The following is a 25,000-nucleotide window of genomic DNA, read 5'->3' on the forward strand; positions in this document are numbered from 1 at the left end:
AACTCACTAATGGATTTTTTTGTAATTCATTTTTTCTTTCTTTGCACTATATATTGCTGTAATTGTGCAAATTTCCCCTATGTGGGATAAATAAAGGCATTCTGTTCTATTCTATTGTATCAACTGGTGCCTCCCGACCCGCCTCGGTTGCATTCAAACAGAAGAGTGAAGAGGCTGAAAGGATATTAAAGCGGCCTCGGACCTTCTGTTTGAAATTGGCTCACTTAATATCCTCATTACCTGCTGCTATGTCTAATGTGGCTTTAAACAGCGAGGCGTAGTTGCGACGCAGCAGTAATTGGCGAAGGGCAACGCGACAACACTCGGGCGTCTTCATGTCTCAGTGTTTCCACTGGCGCCATGTCAGAGACAAAGACATAATGAGTGTCTCGATCCGATCCACGTGTCTCTGCCTGTTGTTTATTCTACACAATTCACAAGTGACTGCACTCTGCGCATAAACTTGTACGCACTGCTGTGCAGCGATGCCTTTAATCATTATTAGCAAGAATTTTATCTTTCAGTGCTTCTGAAACGTGTGACAGCAAAAAAAAGCAAAAAAAAAAAACGGCTCCAGCTGCTTTCATTCCAGTTTTCCCTTTATCGCATGTGCTTTCATCAAATCTAAAAAGACATGAAATGCAAATCAGGAAGCACAGGCACGCAGACAAAAGGGGAGTCGACTTTCCCAAATTGAATGGGGACTTTTTGTTCGCTATTCACTCTGTATACGTTTGCTGCGTAATGCTGTGAAAAAAAGAGGGAGGAACTTTATAAATGCAATGCGAGAAAGTACATTCTAGTACATTTGCTTCATCAAAATATGGCGCGTTTGTAACAGCTGCTCCCTTTTTCACCGTGAAAAGTATGAAACAGACAGAGTATTTAGTGCACCGGTGAAACAACGCCCAATGAAATGTTATAATCTTTGTTATAACCTCCCCAGGAGCGCATAATGTTTTCACATTCGCAGATAGAGCAGAGCGATCCTCTCATCAGTATAGCAGACTGTAACAAGGACACTGAGGGGGAACTACTATGGAAAACGTAAAGCAAGGAGAGATGGGCTGCATGTAATTGAGACGATGCCATTAAGTATGAATGAAATCATCATGGTGCCGTTTCTGTCCTTCCAGAGGCATCAGAACCATCATCATATTCTGAACCAGTGTCAAACATACACAAAGCTTTTTTTTTTTTTTTTCTCTGAGTCGAAAGATGACAATTTTCCAATGACTGTCATTTAAAAAAAAATATTATTACCATTTCTTTTAAAGGAAGGATTTGCATTAGTGTACCAGGACAAAGCACAAAATGTCCCAATGCAGAGTGAAGCACAATAGCAACTATTTTCATAAATCTATACTCTCCGGAGGCAAGCTGATGCGGGTGAGCAGAGAGGTCAGCCTGGTGCAGCTGGAGCGGATAATGACAAGGCACCCGAGACATTTAATATACCAGTAATCACTCAAGAATCTTTCTCCTTTCACTGCACTCGCTCTGAAGCATATCTCACATCAACAGAGAGCCAACTATTGTATCTTGAGAATTTTTCATTAATATACCAATAGGCAGCATCCTGGCTGGTTTTTGGAAACCACATTTCTAAGTAAAACAACAACAGAAAATAGCACCTGAAGGTTGCAAAAAGACCTTCTTCAGACTTTTCTCACACGTTCGTCTCCATGTTTGTTCGTCTCCCACGCAAAAGCATTTGTCAGGACCCGCCTCATGTTGAGTGCGCAAAAAGGAGATGTTTCGGTAGACATAAGACTTCCATCACCACCTCAAATCCAGTCATGACACACCAAAGATTTCCAGGGCAAGGGTTTCTTTTTTCTGGTTATTCTTTTAAAATGTTAAAATGCCAATTAGCTTCGGAAGTCCAATTAGGTATTCAAGGGATCCAATATTGCTGGTCAGAAACAGGCAACCTCACATGAGCTTAGTTAGAGCTGAGTTAAGAGTGGCTTCTCCTGGCTTTTTTCTTTCTCCCTGCGCTGCCAGAGGCAGGCTGTCAGGTCAGCACAGGTTGTTCTGTCGGAGCACATTGACCCCGCAGCATTAAAGTTTCCTGACTCATGCTTGATCTCTGGACCCCACAAAAATGGCTCAAATCAGCCAGGAGAAGATTACCCTCTTCCTCCCCCGACTGTTTGATGATTTGTTTCTTAAAGCAAAATCACCAAGTGTGTGTGATTTCTGCTTAATTATAATTATTATAGTGAAGGTGTTAAATCATGTTTTGATTATTTTGTGCTGTTACGTAAGATTCAGTTGACTGATGAGAGCAAAGTCAGCATACTGTTAATTTGCTCCTAATAAAGCTGTAAAAACTAAAAGTCTGTCTTTATTGACAGACATGTTGACATTAAATAATTCACCAGTTAAATTATACAGTTATTGAGGATTCCATCTTCTTGTCGATGAAGGGATCCATTCTAAATCTGGAATATTTTTCAGTTAACCACCATTAATTGAGCTCTGAGCCAAATCAGTTAGGACATAAACACAGTGAACTCAAGACGAACCATACTTAGAAATTGAAGACGGTCAGGTCAACCTCTGACCAACCTGTAGGCCTATGCAGTTGATTTTTTGGTTTTATTAAATGAAACACATTTGTTCACGTGCGGTGGTTGATTTACATTGTCAGTCATCACCATCTGCAAGTCAGTATTCTATAGAGATACATGCAGCTAAACTAAACCTAACAATGCTGTGGGGTAAAAAGAGATGGAGGGGAACAAACAAAAAAACATGAATCCAAGAAAAAAGGCAGCTTTTAACATAGTCATATAGGTTTTTCCCTTTATTGTTAACCACTGTGTATTAACGGCTAGTTTCTTGCCAACACTACAATTGCCCAACAGCGGTGGCGTCCAGGCCAACAGTCCACTAAACCTGCTGCTACTGCTGCATCCATCACAGTCTCGTTAGCAACAGCTGCGCTCACAGTCACTGAAAAGGGCAGCTTGCAGTCGTTGCGTCATTCTTTTTCCCACCACTAAAAGGAAACTGATTGGTTTTGGAAATCTGAAACAGAATTTATTTGCGGAGGCCAACTACAGATCAGGATTAGCAGCAAGATTCATTTTACTCCATGAGCAGTGCTTCACAGTTGCTTCTGTTTTGACTGGTTGTTTAGATCAGAAAGAAAGAAATCAAGAGACACAGTGGGATGAATTGCATTAATACTCTTAACTACTATTCCCAGTTTGTTGGCTGACAGGCTTGGTAAAGACCCTCCAGGCCGTCATGACACATTAGAACATGAGACAATAGATTTTAATGGCCCTGACAATAATGGATAATGCCAATGCTGTTGCTTGTTTACAAAATATTTCAACCTCTGTAATTATTACGTAGTTTTTTTTTTTTGTGATATCAGTACCGCCTCCAAAGTATAATTAGCATTTTAATGACTCTGATGACACAACACTTTGTACAAACAAATCCCTTGGCCTAATTTACTTTCTCCTGATATTGTCAATTTATTTAAATGAGCTGGAGCAAACAGCAGGTTTTCATAAATGAAAAGCTCACAGCAATCCCTATTAAATTTACATCTCCTGCAGTTTAGCTTCTGTGACACAAAAACACATTGGAATACAATTCCAATAGTCAATTATCAGTTGACAGCACCAGCGAAGTAACCCTTACATAATAAATTAGTATCTCATCATGTTGTTTCAAACTACAAACATTCTGACTTTTGTGTCTGTGTCGGTCTGTGTGTGTGGTTTTAATTAAGCTGAATATTTGCGGTGTGTTTTTGAGGTTTTGGAAAAAGTGTAGCTATACTTACAAATGAGAAAAAACATAATTTCTGTCTAATTTATTAATCACTATGGCAGGGAAAAGTTTCTAATCCTACTGCTTTGGAATCAATGCCCAGTTTCAATTTACAATATATGTCACTCATACAGAAAAACATATGGAAAGATTATAGAAAAAAACTAAATGGGGAAAAATAGCACAGGAAGACAGATGAGTGTCTATCCTCACAAGTTTTGAGAGCACACTAAAGGGAGCATTTATTTGTCTGCTAACTACCGTATTACACCTTCCATTGTCTTCACTTTGGGTTAGATATGGAACACTGCCCATTGTAAAATAAGTCGAGATGAGCAAGTACAGTGCAGCAGTGCTGCAGATGTCTGGAGTTGTACATCCTGACAGCTGACAAGCACTGCTAACACTTGATGAAGCACAACAGCGAAAAAGCTGCACCTCTCAACAGATATTTATGGCCTCATTTGGATTTTAAAAAGTTGACATATTGAGATTTATTGTAAGTGTGTGTGAATGGCAGGCAATGTGATGAAACAGCATCGCAAGCCAGTAAACACGGCCTATTCTGTTCCTGAGGCAGCCGCACTGAAGAGCAAAGCAGTGAACAACACATTCTCTGAAGTGTTGCATTTTTAAAGCGGGCGGCACGACAGCACTCGGTGGCTTTCTGAGAAGAAAAGAAATATGCGAAAGAGCTCTCTGAGACTGCATGTTATTGTCCCACAAATGTCAGTCAATTCCACCATGGGAAACACGTTTCATAACTTGAAATATGCATAAGGTAAGTGGGGGGCCAATAAGCTAAAGAACAAAACAATAAAGTTCAGCTGAATTATACAAATCCGAGTCAAAGCCTAATATGCTTACCACAAAACTATTGTTAGACACGAATACACGACAATATGAACTGCTTCGTCAAAAACTGGATAATTCTTAAATTTAACAACAATTCAATGCAACATCCGCTGGTAAGGAGGCTTATTACAAACATATAAAAGACTGCCGAATGTGCCTTATTATACCCGTCATGTTATCACCTTTACGACAGCTATCAAAAAATAATCTGCAATCAGACCAGTAGGCTGTATGACCTATTGAAATTAGATGACTCCAGTCACCTGGCAGACTTTTCATCAATAAATTCCATCTGCTAGGGGTCCATGTTCCTCATGTTCCACTTGACCTCACATCTAACACCTGCTGTGATGTCAGGCTAAATATCTCTGAGCAGATCAACATTCTGAGTTACTGAAGATAGTAATGTGGTAGCAATATGTCTGTCTCTTTCATAATGTAGCCGCTCTTATATGATAAATATGCAATAAGAGTTTATCAGTAAATGGAATAACAATAATTGACCAAAGTAAATTAAAAAGTGAGCCTATTTTATGTTCCGACAGTTCCTATCAATAGTCTGAGTTAAATTAACGTAACCAAGAAAAATTTGCTCATTTCATTATACATAAATGTATTTATACAGACACTCACACACACACACTCTCACTTGTCTGATTCCTGATTGTCTTGCAGCCAACCAGAATATGCTTCAGATGAACAGAGGGTTGGGTCTTCTTCGTACCATTGGTTGAGGTTACTGGGCGATGGCAGGACATTGTACATAGCACGCAAGATGAACCTGATCTGAAATGCTTCCATGCCCCACAACTCTTTCCAGGAGAGCTTTCTCTTCTCAACTCCCTCCCATTTAATCAACTGTCCCTGCTTTACCAGGAAGGTGACCTTAGCACACCTGCTGCCTGCAATTGGCGACGCACCTCCTCGATGATCTGCCCCAGCTGGGATGTAGTTGCCTTGTGCCACGATAGACTACTCTCTCCAAGGCCATGGCCTCCTCTCCCCTGTTGCACGTTGCCAACGATTTCCCTATGTATAAGGACTGACTTTGCCTGTTGTGATGTTGTTTGCTCGGGTCCATTTCCTTCCTGTTACCAGGGTAAGGGCTGTTTGCTCAGTGTCATTTCCACCCGCACATGGGTACACTTGAATTCATACTCCAGACTGGACACTGGAAGCTCCAGAATTACTCTTCAATACAAACCTATGCTCCTGAAGCATCTGGGGAGACCTAGCCACTTTTTGGCAAACAAGCTAATCAACCTCTCCAGTTTACTAACCTGGAGCAGCCCAAACTGGAGGCACCAGAGCTTCAACCTCTCAGGGAGCAAGGACTCGTTGATGCTCTCAAGGATGTTGATGGTGTTCTTCCTAAGCTGATCCACCTGGTCTGTGTCCTTGAGGGTGGTGTTGTACCAACATTCTAGACTCTTGACTGGCTTCTCAGTCACCGATGGTATAGGTTCCTCACCGATGTACAAGCGCTGTTCCGATAACTTGCCTTTAATGACTGATATGCTCCTGGACTTGCTTGGCTTTATTTTCATCCGGGCCTACTAAATGTTTTCCTGCAGCTTCTTCAACAGTCGTCTTGTGCATGCCGAGGTTGTGGTGAGGGTTGTCATGTCATCCACATACGTTCTGATGGGGGAGGAGACAAACGGCAGCCTTAAGCTGTTGTCCTCCCACCACCCACCGAGATGCTCAGATGATGACCTCCATGGCCATGGTGAAGGCTAATGGAGAGATGCTGCATCCTGCCAGAATCCCGACTTCCAGATGTTGCTACGATGTGGTGTACTCCTCAGTTGTCAGGCACAGCTGTAGGCCTTGGAAGTAGGATTTGACTTGGGCAGTGATAGCCTCTGGGACATTGAAGTAGTCGAAAGCAGACCAAACAAGACTGTGAGGAACCGATCCAAAAGCTTTGGCGAGGTCCATGAATACAATGTGCAGGTCTCCTCCTTCCTTCTTGGTGGTTTGAATTCGATGCCAGATCATGTTGGCATGCTTTAAACAGCCAGCGAAGCCAATAATCCCTGCCTTCTGCACTGTTGTATCGATGTAGTGATTCTTTTACAGGAAGGTAGTCAGTCTATGAGCCACTACGCTGAAGAAGATTTCAATGCCTTCGACGTTCAAGAGGCTGATGTGGCGAAACTGGCTGATATCAACGGAGTTCCTTGCTTTAGAAATTAGGACGCCTCCTGCCCTCCGCCAAGATGTTAGTATTGTTTGCTTCTGCCACACCACCTTCATCAGCCTCCTTCATACTTATATATGACCAAACAAGGATATTTTTGCATGGCTGTGTGAGGAGAATTCAGAAAAGACCTTTCATCCTGTTTCACAATGTGGCCAGTAAAAACAAATTAAGATTTCCCTTTGATCACAACTACAGCACCATCTTTCCCTCAGTCTGAAAGATAGCTCATGACACCTACAACAGCATTTGCCCCTGAGCCTAAAATTATAAAGGTGATGAAGTAAGAAAAAATAAAATTAAACTTGGCATCACAGAGAAATTAATGAGGATGTGGGTATCCTCTGTAACGCTCACTGCTTGGTAGAGCATCCAATCCAATCCCATTTGTCTTTTAATTTGCCAAATTTCTGCCTGACGACCTAAATAAACAGGGGGCCATGAGGCATACTTTGATTTATCCTAATGCTGGATGAATTATTTAGGACAGCATGCATTAAGCATGAGACGGGACTGGAAGACAGAGAAAGACAGAGTGTGTGTTTGTGTGTGTGTGTTTGTCTGTGAATGGAAGAGAGAGAGAGAGAGAGAGAGTCCGTGTATCTGCAAGTGGGCAAAGGCTTACAGGGGGCTCGTGCCACTTCAGATACCTGCCGAGGCAGCAAGACACTGATCTATTAAACATCAGGGAGCACTTGTAAAGCCACAGGAACGCCTTCTAGCTTACAAGCTTTGCAGGGAGAATGCTCAAATCCCTAACAGAAGAAAAGTATGCAGTCTAGTTTGGTTTAACAGTTAAAGGTCCAGTGTGTAAAATTTGGCCTGATTTATGATTTTTATATTGGTAAAAGCTTAACACACTCCCCATAAATACAGGAATAAAAGTGAATACTCGCAGTGCAATAAAAATAAATCTGTTTTTCTTACCCTTAGAATGGTTCTCATGTATATGACAATATACACAGAGCAAAGGTCTTGCTCATAGAGTAGCTAGCTGCCATCTTGCGCCACCATTTTTTCAAGAAAGCCTCCAAGGCGTCCTAAAATAATAGGCTTCCTCAAATATCTGACACACTGGAACTTTAACACAATGGCATTCAACATTCACAGCCTGTGAGAATGATGGACACTAAATTCCACACTTTTCTTTATAATTTACAGAGTCAGAATTTTTGACTTTACAAATAGCCCTCAAGTTAAGTGCAACCTAGTGGCATTTGTAATTTGTGTTTTCCCTTTGCTTTTAAGGTATTAAAGGATATAATTTATGTAAAACCTTTTATAAGGTGAAATAAGGACAGCTCCATCCATTTCATTTTTAAATTATAGTCACTTTCCTTTCCTAAATTAATGAGTTGCAATGCGCTTCAGCAGTTCAGGAGCGCAAGATTACAGGTAAAAGAAAAGGGATGGATGGACAGACGATTTATGATTTTATCACAATGAAGACACCCAAGTAAATCTGCTCTCGGCGTGTGTGATTGGCTTCAAAGATACTGCATGCGTTGGAGTTGCATGTCTACAGAAGCATACATGTTGCAGGCCATAGTACTAAGTTTTAACATGCAATAGTGCTCTACTCTAATGTCAGATTCATAGAATTGTTTTCATTTTGGTTTTGCTGATGGAGTTATTCAACACTTCGATCCGAAACGTGCAGGAAAATGACATAACAGAGAAGATTTGGCCAATATTCATGGGTGTAACTCTCCTGCTTTCATACATCTCAGGTGCTCATCTGACTATTGGATGTTCTTTACGATGATGGCACCATTTCGAAGGGAAATAAACCCGCTTCCCAACTGTATAAGACCTGTGGCCATGAAGCATTGCTACAAAAACAAACAAATCTAACAAACACCCTTGCCCTTGCTTTCTGTGCTACATTTATAAAAATATATGTTTGAATGTTCATTCATTGCATAACTTGCATTTATCTGTCTTTTTTTTTTTTTTTTTTTACCTCCATACATTACAGTGATGCAGCCCTTGCTTTGCTGAGCAAGAATTTGATCTTTTTTTTCCTACTTTTGACTCAATTGCAGAAGGTTTCTTAAAGCCTTTTTCTCAAGACGTGGGGAAAAAAAGATCCAGCTTCATCTGTTAACAACCTGTCTGGTTTTCGATGGAAAGTACACCATTCAGCAGATCAAAGTCAGGGGGAAAAGCAGCACTTACCATCCACATTCATATACCACACATTCCTCATATCTTTAGTATGGGTTTTTTGCTACATAATCTTCTGTGATGGCTGAAAAGTGGGTGACAGCTCGGCGTTGGCCATTAAACCAACAGGAGAAGCAGGAAGAAGGGGGGAAGATTAAGAAGACCCAGAGTGGATCAGGAGCACTGCGATTGGAAAGTCATAGCAACCAAGAGGAGTGTTGAATAAGAAAAAAATTAAAAACAAAGACTTGAATTGAATTGAAAGGAGGAGAGGAAATATCGCACATTATTAGCTGGTGCACTCGTAAAGTCAGACATCCAGCAAAGTGTCTCATCCTGACGGAGACGACTGTCACTCATCACGACTTAAAATCGTCTTCACTGCTAGGCTGCTCCACACAGAGACCATGAGGGGGGTGAGAGAGTATTGAATTCCTTTATCTAGTCCTATATTTAAACAAGGGCTCCGCTGAGAGCAGCATGCGCCGGGACACAAACTCACTCGCCTCAGCTGGTGCGAGGGGAGTGAGCAGTGCGACTTCAGCTGGCTGGTTGGGACTCAGCAGGGGGCTGCAATCAGTGTCGCCACGATTCAGCCGATTTCAACTGTGGAAATCTGCAGCCCTGATCGAGATGCTTTGTGAAATAACACAAAGACACACGTCTTGGCGGAACATTTGTGCCATCGTCTTTGTGCAAGAATTCCTTCGGATGGCGGGTGGATTTCACGTGTTTAGCCAGCTCTTAGTGAACAGTATCTAGCTGGAAACCTGCCTGCTTCTTGCTTCCACCTACAGTGATCTTGTGCGGTAGAATACCTGCATGGTAAATCTGCAACATTCTGCAGCCTACGCTGAAGTCGCTTGGCCTTCATACACCAACTCTTGTAAAGACTAGAAAAAAATAAAAATGCTTGGTTGAAGCCAATTATTACTGGATTTGTGTCACACGCCAGCAAAATACTATCAGCAATGTTTAGAAATCTGCAAACAAAATCTGTTAACAAAACCCCACCCATAGTGTTGTTTTCCTGTTTTTCAATGATGCTCTGCAAGATTTCAACATTGCAATCACGACAATTCCGTATGCTTGCAACGATACCTAATTGTATATCTCGCTCTTGTTATTTTCTGCATTGCAGTGTTTTTTCCTAATATGTGTAATTTTGTCAGGTTATTTCCACTTGAATTTCAGCTCTCTTCGTACACTGCCTTCGGGGAACCAGTAAAACCAGTGCCAGTCTATTCCTTTAACCTTTAGGAGGTATTTCAGCAAGAATTCTAGCAGTGCAACTATTTACAATTTTTGATGTTAGCAGACGTTATTGTGGACTCTACTGCAGACTTAGTGCGACACAATAGCCTCAGGGCAGTCAAACAGATAAATATAATATGTTACCACCACATGCACCGTGTTGCTCAACTCGCCTCAGGCAGACAATATTGACTAAATAAATTTGTTACTGATCCACAGAAGGTCACCTAAAGCATACATCTCATGTCCAGATCTGAGAGCTCAGTAAATGTCAGTAACCAAAGGAAGAGGGCCACTGAGGCCTACACCGAGGTCTCACAAATGTGAAATCACACACATCTCCAGAAAATCCTTCAAAAGAGAAAAAAGTCACAGTGCCGGCTCATAAATGATGCCCTTCACCTCCCGCGAGTGACGTCTTCGTCGCTTTACTGCTTTCATTTTCTATGTGATAGTTTGTTAAAAAATATTGTCAAAGTGACTCCATTTCGCTGAGGGCGAAGCCTTTAGCAGCTGTGTTTGACAACCAATCTGATATCACACACCAACAAACCCCACACCGGAGATTTAAAACCAATGAAAAATGTCACAGGCATCATTCTAAAATATGAAGTCATGGCGACAGTAGTGACGGGAACAAAATGTTAAAGTGCCTTGGAACTGACAACTGAGAATTAAACAGTGTCACATAACTTCCCATTAATTACTGACCACTTTGAGGATTCAGGCATTGTTGAAATAATCTTTTCATTTCATTTCATCATCGGTTCCATTGAGGGAAATAATTCCATCCAATGGCCTCAAGAGGTTTCCATACTGATCCTGTGGTTTCACCGATGCCATCTTTTTCACCATTGTGGTGGTGAGTGGTACGTGGGTGAAACCATCCCTTTACAAAATACTGCTCGGGCAACCATTTTAACAGCCCGTGAAAGCAGTAATTCAAAGGCCGAACAGCTAGCCAGGATAAACATTAGTTGCGGCTGAAAGCGTTAATGACAGGCTTTTCGCTCAGATGTGCATCAGATTTGAATGCCCTGCTTTTGTGTGGAATAAAGATGACTGTGGTGGATTTCAGGGCAGTTCTTTGTAGTGCTGCAATCACCGTTTCAATGTGTGTATGCCACTGTGGCATATAGGAACGCTAAAGAGGAAAGGGGTTAATTACTTTACATAATTATATAAAACAGTGATTAAGGAAAGCCTTTTTCAGGTTCCTGCAGCTATGCATTTTTTTCAAAGTCAGGAGTTCAAGTCAAAGAACTTTTTTTTCCTGAAATCGAGAAAGCAATTTAGTTTTTATCTCATTTAATTGAGTTAGAAATGTCTAAAGCATGAATTATGTTTGGTCTTGGAATGTAAACGTCCTTCTGTGCAGCACCATGAATCCTGACAGTAAATCAATACATGTGGAGAGCAGCCTCATTGAATTCGTGTTCATTAGAATTAAGTTTGATATGGCCACATGTCCCTATTAACTTTACATTCAGTGGTCGATGTATGAGCAATGCCATTTCCAAGTGTTCAATCAGCGCTGACCTCCAGCTAGATAACATAATCAAATCAATCATTCATTCATCTTCTATACCCGCTTACTCAGGGGATCACGGGGGTCTGCTGGAGCCTATCCCAGCTGTCTTAGGGCGAAGGCAGGGTGACACCCTGGACAGGCCGCCAGTTCATCGCAGCGCCACATAGAAACACACAACCAATCACACTCACATGCACACCTACGACAATTTAGAGTGTTCAATTGACTTCACATGCATGTTTTTGGAGTGTGGGAGGAAGCCGGAGAACCCGGAGAGAACCCATGCAGACACGGGGAGAACATGCAAACTCCACACAGAAAGGTCCCAGGTCCGGGCCCCGGAATCGAACCCTCGACCTTCTTGCTGTGAGACGGCAGCGCTAACCACTGTGCCACCGTGTCGCACTCAAATCAATCAATCAAATCAAAATGGATTCCCTTATCAGTAGAGACATATGATGAAAAAAAAACAAGAACCCAACACCTTAATGTTGTTTTATTAAAATATCATATAACGTTGAAGGCAGATGTAAGGACAAGATGGTTCTTTTGTTCCATGTTGGTAGGTACACGAGAGCTAATAATGGACATGCCTCTGTAGCCTTATTATTATCTTAGACTCCAGTGGGGCAGCCTCGCACTGTTAACTATCCTCAAACTTATGGATCTGCAGAAAAAAAGCACATTTAGCCCACTGTTTGCAACCTCCTGCAAAAATCTTGTTCAAGTTTGTTGGACCTTCCTCATGTCTGGGAGCACATGGACAACAGTGACTTGGTTGTCACTAAACTTGAACGAACATGTCACATTGTAGTAATGTCTGTGGCGTAGGGGTGGGATGGTTCTATGCATATGACGGTTTTGTGGCCATGGCTTTCAGTTCTGATGGGTATGTGTTTCTGTTTTTAAAGACACAGACATATCAGACACCAGTGAAGGTATGAAGCCCAATAGTTCACCCTTTCCGATGAACAAACATGATATCTTGTAATCACCCGAGAGCTAGAGCAGTCGGACATTTGATGCATCATGGTAACTGTTTGGCACTGCTGGAGGGGAGACACTGCTGGTTTCAACAGGCTTTTCCTTTATTTGGCAAAGAATGTTAGGTTGGTAAAATCAGGTGGTTATTCAGGTTCGCTCAGATGAAGAGGAATAGTTTGTACATATTGGGCATAAATACTGAAGTGACTTAAACATATCAAGTGGATTTACTTCACTTACATTTCATTCACACCATATCAATTTGGATTTTTTTTTTTATTTAAATATTTCAGTAAATAATTTGGAAATAACAGAAAGAACTATACATAAAGGACTGCAATATGTATTTGAGCAGTGGAGTGATGTGAATGAGCAGGACATTTAACTTGAGGCAAGGAAGGAATACAACCAGTGAGATTTCCGGTGGAGGCACTAATGTGTCCGGGCTGATAGCAGCGACACTGGTGCTTATAATGGCAAATGCATATGCACTTAGACCGAATGGACCACACATATTCAAACCATTGCAGTAGAACTGGACGGATGGTGTTTTCCCCATGAACAGTTCCACCCCTGCTGTGGTGACATCACAACCCAGAGCTACAGGATGAACTTTCATCATCCCTCAAGAGTTCACCAGAGATCCAATGGCCTTCGACAATAATCCCCATAATTACACAACAAGCTTCTTGTGACAGCGAAGAAAATTAAAAAAAATAAACATGTCGAGCCTCCACAGTTTTAAATTGCACCGCTGTCAGTAACTGGGATTTCATTTCCCACACAATGTTATCGCTCAGATGATGCACTGACACACGACCAGAGCTGTCCAATTTAAAGGGCAGTTTGCGGTATTAGCATTGCTAATTCTTGCATATAATCTTGTTTGAGATCAATAGTGCGTGGGATGCAGGGTCGCCTGCTTTTAATATACTCACTGAATGGCAGGGCATGTATCAGTGGCACACACACACACACACACACACACACACACACACACACACACACACACACACACACACACACACACACACACACACACACAGGCTTTATAGCACCCCCTCATTCAGATGGATTTCTTTCATGACTTCCGGCTTTTATAATTCTGCACCAGTCTGCGTTCCTACGTCACAGAAATGGTTATGAAGCATTTATGGAAATATTCTTCATATTCTAATCTTGATTTGCCGGATAAATAAACTCAAAGAGCTTTTAAACTCAAGTGTGTCACAAGCCAGAAACATTTGTGCATCATTATATCATTTCATAATTTTATTATTATTGAAGCAAGGAGACTGAGTATGGAATTATCTGGAATTATCTCTTGTCAAATCAAAAGAAAAGCCCTCTCACCCACATTGGAAAAAAAAAAGCATTCAACAACAGGAAGAAACCCAGATGGAGAAAAGAGAAAATATAAGTTGTAAAAGGAGGCCATCAGAGAAGCTCCAGGTGAGATTATAAAGTCCAATGTTAATTTTGTTTCGAATGTCAGCTTCTAAAATGTTTGCATTATTATTATTTATGCTATTTTTTTTTTTTTTGCAAGTGCTTCAGTTGCAAAGTGGGACAATGACTTGGCTATAGTTCCCGGCATGATTTCGAGTTGTTAACATTGAAGCCTGACTGCTTTAGTTGTGGGTATATGAAGGGAGGCTTGCCTGAGAGAAGTCCAGCTCTACCTATCCTGATGCTCATCTCCTCGTCCAGGTACTGGAAGGATGGCGTCTCTTCTTTGTCTTTAGGCGCTTTCGATTCAGGCGGGAGGGCCAGAGCCATGTGGGGATCAGCACCCACACCCTGCGGATGACACACGGTTCAAGGTGGAGGGGTTAGAATCCATTTCAATATATTGCTTTTCTACTGATTCCACACATATATTCCACAGATACTAAATAATCAAATGTTCTTTTATCCCATTAAATACATTTTATTAATTAATGAATTATGACAACCTCAGTCAGTTTTACCACCATTGGTACGCATGAAAAAACAATTGCTACAGCTTATTAGATGCTTCTTAACGTAAGCATTGGCAATACATCTTGGAGCTGTTGATGAAAGGAAACTGAAGTGAAAGTGGTTGGCTACTGGATGGCAGAATGTAGAGTGATGATCTAGTGTCCACAGATTAGGTCCAACTCTGCCATGAAAACATTTTGATATATAGGTCTACAAAAGTGGCCACTGTGCATGAAAGGGGTATGTGTAACACAAACACATAACAGGGGATTTTTCTTTTTTGCCCATCAGTCATATTTTTGTATTTTAGTAGAGTTTAATTGAAATTTGTATTATCTACCATTTTCTATATTCATGTTGGTTCATTTCATGATTCTGAATCATACTATGTCATGTTCACATGTTTAAATATAGTTCACATCACACAGAAATCAAGGCTGTTTTCAGGGACTTAAAGCTCAACCTCAACATCACACTTGTGTCGATTTTAGCCATCCATGATATCATTAGCATCAAGCAGAGTCAGTTCGCTGCTGTTTATTGACACACTGCCAGTCTAGCAGGTGAACGAACAATAAGCTGAAAAACAACACATTCCCCTGACATCGCGAATGTGTGTGTGAACATGGTGCCGCAGTGGTTAGCGCTGCCGCCTCACAGCAAGAAGGTCATGGGTTTGATTCCGGGCCTGGGACCTTTCTGCTTTCTGTGTGGAGTTTGCATGTTCTCCCTGTGTCTGCGTGGGTTCTCTCCGGGTTCTCCGGCTTCCTCCCACACTTCAAAAACATGTTTGTGAGGAGAATTGGAAACTCTAAATTGTCCGTTGGTGTGCATGTGAGTGTGAATGGTTGTGTGTATCTCTGTGGCCCTGCGATGAATTGGCGACTTGTCCAGGGTGTCACCCTGCCTTCGTCCTAAGACAGCTGGGTGAGGCTCCAGCAAAAACGCGTGACCCTGAGCTCGGGAAGAAGCGGATATTGAAACTGAATGGATGGCTATATATAGATATATGTATATATAATACAATTACATACAATCATACATTAACCTCATCCTCTTCACTATTTGTCAAAAGAGGTTTGAAAGCAGGTGCATATTTAGAAATATTAGTTAGGAAGTCAGGTGTTTACTGCTTTCTGGTTGATAAATTGATAAAATACAGAGAGCCATTTTCTTCTTTTTAGCATCGACTCATTTACAGGGCCGCCTGAATTACTTTTCTCTTAGGATATTCTTCTGACTCAGTTTCTAACTTTAACCTGAGTTCACCGTTCTCGCTCCCAGGCTCTGAGTGGCAATGAGCCATATGAAATGGATGCGGCTGTGTGCGCTGCACAGGAGCGTGAAGGGGAGAAGGAGGGCATTTGCTCAGGCATGAACTAATGAGCAGGGTGGCTCGTAACATTAGGGAACGCCACGGCGCCTGCCACTGAACTACGTATCACCTGTCTGTGTGTCGGCCTGAATGTGCACATTTCCGTTGTTCCGACATATAAACAGGTTTTACACACTTCGCATAAATAAAGGAAAAGGCATTTTGCATTGTTAAATATTTCATTTGTGGCTGCAGCTGCTGCAAAATACATCATTTGTATATGTGCTACTTGAATGCGTATGTGAGTGCTTGTTCTGAGGTCTTAAGTATTTTGAATGTCACGAAAATCCATCTGGTAAAGAGTCCATAGAAAACCTTAGGAAAGGTAAGGCATAACCAAGACCGAATGGACAAACCATCAATACTCAGAAAAGCACAAACACTGACTCAAATGACGATCTGAAGTTGGCAAAACGGATTAGCAAGGCTTTGGGATTAAAAGTTTAGTGATTCAGATTTGCAAATTACAAAAACAGTTGGAATTTAAAACAAAAGTGTAAAGTTAGAAATACTGTGCGAGAGAGATTTAAGTTGTGATTATTTTTGAGATGGAATAATCACGGTTCAGATTCAGTCAGTCAAAATAAAAAAGGTGCATGTGGGTATACAGGACATAGTTGACATTTGTTAGCCTTGTGTGGTGACACAGGTTACGTTACATTAAGATACACATCAATGAGTATTATAATGTCATCATCAAGATGTATAGTGCTCAATCTCAAACCCCTTGAGGAAAGAATAGAAAATGAAAACAAGAAAACATATTTGGTAAAACACAGATAAGAATCTTTATATGAGAAATTCAGAGGGTTGTATGGTCTCCCATTTTGTTTCAGTCCTTTTCATTAATGAAGATGAATGAATGAATGAATGAATGAATGAATGAAATATGCAAAGGTGGAGACAAACACTCTAATCCTTAGTCCATCCATTGTGTGTTTGATGTTTGAAGGTGATTTGTTTGTGCTTTTGAATTGCAACCAACTGCAGTGAAAATGTACAGGAATAAAGTATCATTGATTCTACCCCTTCATTAGTCTGTTTCATCGCAGTCATTACAGATTCTGTACCCATGTTGTGCTAATTGGCGCTTTTAAAGTACCTCTTTGTATCTTGAGATGTTTTTCTCAAAAATTAACAAAAATAAAGACTCGGTAAAGATGTTCTATGAGAGTTTAATCACCGCAAGTAATGTTTTCTGTTTTTATATACAAACTGACAAAGACGAGACCTTTCAAAAGGTTTTGTTGAATAGTTAATATATTTTCTTTCGCAGTTTTTTTATTTTTTTTATTTCTTTGTCAATGAAATGCACTTCATTCCTGTTGAGTAGACAAAAGCATTGCATTCCCAAAATTCTACCCAAAACACAGATACACCTCCACCTTTGTGTTTTACTCGACGCCACAAACACCACCGAGCGAAGGATTCAAATAGTAAAAGTGTTAACGTATAAACGTATCAACTTACAGTTGACATAACTTTTCAGTACAATTGCATCATTCTAACTTTCAGATCCGTGTCCAAACCTATTTGGACGCAGCGGAGGATTAAAATGGAATAAAAACTGGACTCAGCGAGCAGGAAGCGAGCAAGCAAGCGTGAAAAAAGTCTCAATTGCTTTTATAACTTTACATTGACCCTCATTAAAACTACGACGTCTCTCGAAGAAAAACACAAGATGATTAATGGAGCTAAGGGTCTAAATACGACTGCATTTCATCAATTTCAATTGGAAAGGTGAATGTGAACTACAAGAATATTTCTTCATGCCTTTTCACTTCGCCATGCGTGGGTTTAATAAAAGCTTTCGCACTCAAAAATGTCACAAGTGGCTTTCACAGCCCAAGAACGCCACACACAATGGCTCTCATTTAACAACACGAACACACACCAGAACGGTTAACGTACACTCATTTCCACACACTGACTGACACACTAGGTCTGCGCTTTCGTACGTCTGGTAAGTTTGAAATCAGCACAGACCTGTGTCGCGCTGGGAAGAGAAGAAAGACGGGCAATATCAAAGACTTTCTGTGTCTCTGAGACTTGAAGAGTTTGATGACATTTCAGATATTACATGCACATTTTTACCATTGCAATTTTCCTTTACCAGTCACTGGCTGCATTGCTTTTTATAAATAAGTTCACAGCTCTGTTCACAGTAATTTAACATTTTACCTGAAAAACAGGTCCAATTTCAATCACTGCAAAAGCTCAGTACGACGTTACCCTTTTCAATATGAACCTTTATACCCAGTCGAAATCATCCCATTTAATCACTGAATAGCTGCTCTCACGTCCCATATTTTTTATTTTGTTGTTGTATTGGTGATTCAATTTGTGTGCACTGTGAACCATCATTGCCTCTGTGACAGACTGACACGGTTCATACATGAAAAACAAAAATCAACAACCACAACAAAAATGAAAACATTTTTGCCATTGAGTGACAACAGTTCAATTTGGCCCCCAGTAAACATGTGACATTTACATAGAAAGACTCAGGCCTTTTACCACAACATATAGTCAAAATGACAAATTGGCTTGGGAGGCTTCTTTTGGAAGCAATCAAAACTTCAGCCCTAAAACTTAGAGCTTAAGCACCATACTGTGGTTGCTTTGGCATTTCGTTCACCTCATCTGCACTGCTCACGATAACCACCGAAGGCAAAGACTTTTTTAGCAAAGCTTCAAATTGAGAATTGAGCCTTTCCGCGGGAGCTTAAGCTATTATTAAAAAATGACAGGGCAGTTAGTGACCGGCCAAGCTGGAAAAATGGCTCTCTTCTGCTGATCAATGGTTGAACGCTTCACAGGGTCTCTTTCCACTGGCAGAGCAATGCTGAGAAAAGTGGTGAGACACAGCCCCCAAATCAGCCTGGCTGCTGTCGACATCTTTTTTTTTTTTTTTCTTTAATAGGAATCCATTCATTTTGATTTCAAACCCAGACTTGGGGGCTGACCAAAACAAAAAAAGATAACACATCAATTGACTTAGACAAGGGAAGAATCTACGCGAGTGAAAGATGTTGCCGTTTTGACAGTTGTGCTAAACATAAACTGCACACTACAGCTGCAAATTCCAAATGCAGCCGGGGAAAAGGGTATTGATGATCACGTTACTGCTAAGAGTTTGGCAATATGAGGTATGGCGTGTCATGCGACAGTCATTGTTGGCTATATATTGAACTTTCATTTCCATTAACAAGACGGTGAGATTGTGCTGATTGCATGAGTGTTGGGGATGACTGATAAATACCTCTGGTGTTTGTTTTTTTTTTTGCCATTTTAGATACGTCAGTTACATAAATGACTTGTCTATTATTAAAATCTATGTATTTGAAATGATTTTTAATGGTTTCTTAAGTTTTGTTTGTCTGGTTATGGGTTGCTTTCAATATTCCCCAAGGCTTGCACGTCTGTGACTAAAGCGTGCTCCTCTTACATCGGATTGGAAAAGGTGGTTTATTATTAGCATGTCAAAAAAAGTAAAAAGAAATTAACCACGCAAGCACCCATCCAATTTCAATCTTTGCTTATTCCCATTCAACGCATGCAAATTTGTTTTCATCCCAATTTACTGGTGACAGAAAGACAACTTCATCGTTCTGCTCCCACTAATAATGAAAGCGAATGTGAACAGCTCCCTTTCACTAGAGTGCTGAGTAATTGCTATTCAGTTCCTTACCGCTGATGACATGGTTTGCACCCTCTGTGTTCATCAGTGTGTGTGCGCATGTGCCCGTGTGTGTGCATGAGAGCTGACATCCTGTCAGATGTTCATGAGGCACCTGGCTAATTATTGAGTTCTTAAATGGTGGAGACGAAAGTATGTGTTTGACATGGACAACATCCAACACGTGTGAGAGCGCTGTGTGTGTCTGTGTGGGTGTAATAATGTGTAGATCCTGTTTACATCTGACGGGGGGTGATGACGACGATGAGGTAAAACTAAAGCCCACTTGTTTTTACCCTTAAATTCTGCAACATGGTGACGCCAGTGTCTTGAGCAATACTTACTGAGTTGCTGAGAAGTGCAACAATCACAAAATTATTCTTGAAAAATGTTGCTTCATTTCTTTGTGAGAGAAGAAGGAACTCACGAAAGAGACAAATCATCGGTGGTTCTTGGAAGACAGAAGAATGCTGGTGATGACGCAGATGCGCTGCAGGCACTATACTTTTGGAATAAAGGAAGCAGCCAATCAAGGTTGCAGTTTGAGACCGTGACTAAATGTCAATACCTCATCCCACCTCTCTTAAAATCACCCCGCGTGATTTCACCAGACGCAAATGGGATGAGATAAGAAACAGATAAATAATAATAAAGCATTAATCCAGCGTCCGAGCCTTCGGACAGCTGTGTTAACCACGAGTCAGATAGGTTTGCTGAAAAGTTGTATCAGGGAAAAGAAGTATGAAAGATATAAGCCACAAGGAAGAGATAGAGAATGTCATGGAAAGGAGAAGACATGGCAAAAAAGGTCATGAATAACAAATGAGTTGTTATCCTTAAGGTTCATTTCCATCAAGCAGTTCCCGCTCTTTGATCTACCACTTAAAGCCTTCCTTTTGGAGCGTTTCGGAGAAACGTCTCGAAAGAGCATGGAGCACGAAATCAAAGGAAGTGCAGGTTTTTAAACACGCGCGCGCGCACGTGCACAATTAGGTGCAGAGTTACTGAGCCAAGCGATCAGCGGAAATCCAGGTTGACAATGATAATTAGTGGAATTCCGGCTGAAGTAAATGATGAGCTTGATGAGTATTTGTAAAGGGGTCGACAGGCTGGTTACAGCTTCAAGAGAGGCAATTTGTAATTTGAATGTATTTCTTTTTTTTTTATTCTATTGCTCATGTGCTCTGTGTCTTTACAATCTGTAGGTGTGTGTGAGGGTGTGACAAATTTGACTGCACTGCCTTGGCTCTCCGAGTGCTCTAACAATTATTGGGGTATTACAACGGTATTTTTTTCTTTCTGACATTAAAGGGCACCTATGATGCTTTTCCACTTTTCTAAGCTTTAAAATCTGTTACAATGTTGAACCCCATCGTCAAACGATCGAAAATGGTCAGATAATGAGGTTCATGCGTTTGGACGTGAGCCCTGCAAATTGTTGGGCATGGTTCTAAACGCTCTGTTCACGGAGATTTTTTCAACACTGGGAACGCAATGACGTAGGAAGAGGTTTGGGGCTCTAAACCCAAAGCAACCCTTACCTCCTTTGTTTTATGTTTTTGTTCTCAGTTCTATTCCACCTCACCTTACTAGACTGTGCAGATACATGTCTGCACTGTTTATCTCCTTTGATATGGAAGCGGTTGCACAAAGAAAAAAAAAAAATCCTTTCGGGACACAAGAGAGCCATTCCAAGCGCCCTGGCTTCTAAAAAAAGAACGCTCTCTTTCAACAACACAGCATTTCATTTCTTATATCCTCGCAGACAAATGAAAGTAATGAAAGTAAGTGGCTCCAGAAGATGTTAAGATAATTATTAGCATACAAAGTGTAGCCCAGAGGGAGTGTGGCAATTTTACTTCCCATGTGCAATAAACCTAGATGCAACCCCTTTGTAATAAGAGTATTGAGAAGGAGATTATGTCGTATGATGTCTTTATCCAATATATTTGGTGTTAATTATGTTAATCTTCCTATTTTACACATCTTATTTTAAATGTTGTTTCCTCTCTGTCTAAGCTTGCGTTATGTTCGATTCCTCTTTCTTGTTTACCTCCAGTCAACGATGGAACAATTTCAAGATACTGCTTCTGAAATGTGTAAAGCACAAGCACATTTGCTTGCTGTGTTTCATTTTTAAAGTCACTTAGAGAAACTGCTCATATACCTTTTTTTTTTTTTATCCATTTAATTTCATCATATATTGTATTGTATTGTGGTTATTCTATCTGGTTTCCAAGTCACATTGTTGCAGAAAAGACGAGAAGAAAAACATTTGGTCTTTCACATCTCTTCTTGTAATCTTTCAAAGGCGTGTGAACCGTAGCAAAATGTTTGTGAAACAACTGTGCCACGCTAGATTGTGATCCGCCATAGCTAGGAGTCACAAAAAAGCATTACTGCATCACTAAGGCAGCGGCTCTCATCACTTTGTAGTTTTAACCAAGCCAGTTGCGTCATTGTCCCTCCACTCACGGCTCCGACTCTGCCTCTGTGCTGAAGTAGCAACTGCTGTTCCACAAAGGATTCGGAAAGCTACAAATGCAATATACACTGACCGATGGCAGCAGCACGTAGACAAGGTCAGCTCTACAATAGCTAGAGGATCACACTGGGTGACAGTCCCACACTAATACACAACACTTTGTAATGGCTCACACAAACAATGGCAGCCTGGAAAACCCAGTCCTCATTTCTGCTGCAAGACTTCGACGCAGGTCAAAATTTGCCGTTAACAGGGAAGCAGGAATGCGACCAGCCTTCCATTGAAGGGTCATTCCAAGACTGGGTTCAGTGCACTCAACTGTCTCCACAGTGACCAGATGTCAATGCCACACAGCTCCTCTGGGATGTGGTGGAAGGGGACATTTCATCACAGATGTGATGTGCAGCCAACAAATTTGTAGAAATTGTGATGTTATCACGTTGATGTGGACCAATACCACTGCGAAAACTTTGTTGAATCTATGTCACAAAGGATTATGACAGTTCAGAAAGCAGTCCAAACCAAGGGTCCAACCCCTGGATTGCAAATTAAACCTAAGAAGCAGTGACATATGAAGTGATCAGTGAGTGTATATTCTAGGCATTTTCACCCACCAGTTGTTTGCTTCTATAGTTACCAGCTTAAACTAGAGCAAAAACTCAAATCCAATGGCATATGCCACACATCTGTGGCCCTCAACACCTCATTCATTTTTCGCCAGAGAGCGTTGTTTACAACATACCGTATATGACGTAACCTAACCTGGGAGCACAACACTTGCTGTCTGAATGAAGTCGAAGACTCTCAATAGCTGCGTTTCCATTACAGTTTTTTGCAAAGTAAAAGCGATATTTCTAAAATTTCTACAAAGTACAATTGCGATTTGCAGGTGATTTCATTGAATGGTGTGAAGCGCATAAGCAGTAATTCTCGTAAAATCTCGTCCCGCGAGACCCGACTTTGAGGAGGATGGAGGTACAAAACATTTTGCGTTTTGGAGCAGCTATTTGAAGTGAACTGGTCACATGACCCCGTATGTCGCATCCGGTGACGTGTAAATGTGAAAAAGTTGTTTCCATTACACTTTTTACGATATACCTCTGTATCGATACGTCTGAGAAACCACCTCATCAGTGCGTGAAAACCTTTTAGCGATATTGGGGAGGTTTTCTTTTTGAAGTTTAGGTTTTTCCATTACCATTTTTTTTATTGCAATATTTAGGTTTCGCGCAATTCTAGGTGTAATGGAAACGCAGCTAGTGTTATGAGTTGAAGATGAAAGTTTTGGGTTTCCTAATACAAAACATGTCCAATCCATTACACAAATTCTTCACAAATGGTTGATTTCTAGAACTGTTGAGTTTTAGTGGATTTTTTTTTTTTCTTTTCTGAAAGCAAGGACTTGATGGACTTTTCTCATTGATGGATGGTTCATTGACAGTTTAGGGAATACATACATTTTGCAGTATCATATCTTAAACAGATAATGCAATGAAAAACATACAGTTAAAGTTCAAGTCACTGTTAAAATTGTCTTGAATGTTTGTTGCTACCTTTCTGTACTGAGATCTACAGTGTCAAACACCTGTTTAAGTGTTTAGAGCTGTGTCGCTGCAAACTTCTTCCTTTGGCGAGCACAGACATGCCAACTATCGTCCACTGATGCAGCTCCTAGCGAGTCTATTTGGTGACTTTAATGAGCAACTTGGACACCCGCAGGACATCTTTGAGTAAACACAGCTTTTTGAGAAAAAGGCAAGCGTGTCCTGAACAAAGAGTCCTTTAGGACAGCTTTGATCAGTTGATACCTCATCATCAAAGCACTGCCGAGAGCATACGCCCAGATTATGCTAAATCTGGAAAGGCTTCCCTTTCAAACAAAAATTCATTTTTTTTGGAATACTCTCAAAAGGTGGAAAACTTGCCAAAAGAATTGGGGCAAAGTCACAGTGAATGTGCCGAGGATTTTATGTGATGCAAAAACATGCCACTGGCTGCTATTTTAAATGGTACATCTAAAATGATGCAGCTACAAGCTGGGGGAAGGTGAGGGTGAAAATAACAATCCTGTCTAGACGTCACTACGTTTTAGTCTCCTTACTGTCTGTAAGTGGATGCTTTGTGCAATTGACAGGATCAGCTCGGTCTGCGATACTAATGACTAGGAAATGGTGTCAAGAATGCCAACGCGTCAAAAATAATGAAGTCGGTAATGTTGTTTGATGTCAAATGCTGACAAGAGAATTGTCACATGTCGCAAGAGAGACATATTTCCAGTCAGAAAATGTATTACTGCGATCAAGAGGGCATATTTGGCAAATGGTTCATGTCATACCTTTAGAAGTTACAATTTTCTCTGAAGAACAAAGATAGTATAGACAGAGAAAGCATAGATAACATTATATTTTACAGAGAGCTTTCAGTGAGAAAACCCTTGACTTAATAAAGGCTTCCAAATATCCAATACATTTTTTAAAATTGGATTTAACGGAGGACAATTGTTCACCCCAAATGGGGGTATAAGCGACCTGACATGAAATCCATGCAAGTACCTGTCCGTTTCTTTAAAGGGATAGTTCAATATTTTGGAAAATTTGCCTCTTGCAATAATCATTACAGTCATATGAGCAGGTACATTCACTTGAAATTATCAGTGTCTGTTGATTTGAGAGATAAAAGCTGCAAAGGAGGTGTACAGTTCAGGTCTCCCT

The 25,000-nt window shown here is 40.8% G+C and overlaps 1 protein-coding gene across 3 annotated transcripts in view; it reads right to left on the reverse strand.

Annotated features, from left to right (window-relative positions):
- Positions 1-25,000, reverse strand: part of slc39a11 (solute carrier family 39, member 11) — an 84,525-nt gene that overhangs the window by 29,612 nt on the left and 29,913 nt on the right. For 2 of the 3 annotated variants that reach the window (XM_076033852.1, XM_076033854.1), the window contains exon 5: positions 14,450-14,588. In XM_076033852.1, coding sequence (XP_075889967.1) covers positions 14,450-14,588 — 139 coding nt within the window. The remainder of the gene's footprint in view (positions 1-14,449; positions 14,589-25,000) is intronic. The other variant, XM_076033855.1, reaches the window with a different exon arrangement.

The sequence above is a fragment of the Nelusetta ayraudi genome, unplaced genomic scaffold (assembly GCF_046127955.1).
Source record: "Nelusetta ayraudi isolate G7.1 ecotype Tasmania unplaced genomic scaffold, CSIRO-AGI_Nayr_v1 ptg000042l, whole genome shotgun sequence".
NCBI classification, from domain to species: domain Eukaryota; kingdom Metazoa; phylum Chordata; class Actinopteri; order Tetraodontiformes; family Monacanthidae; genus Nelusetta; species Nelusetta ayraudi.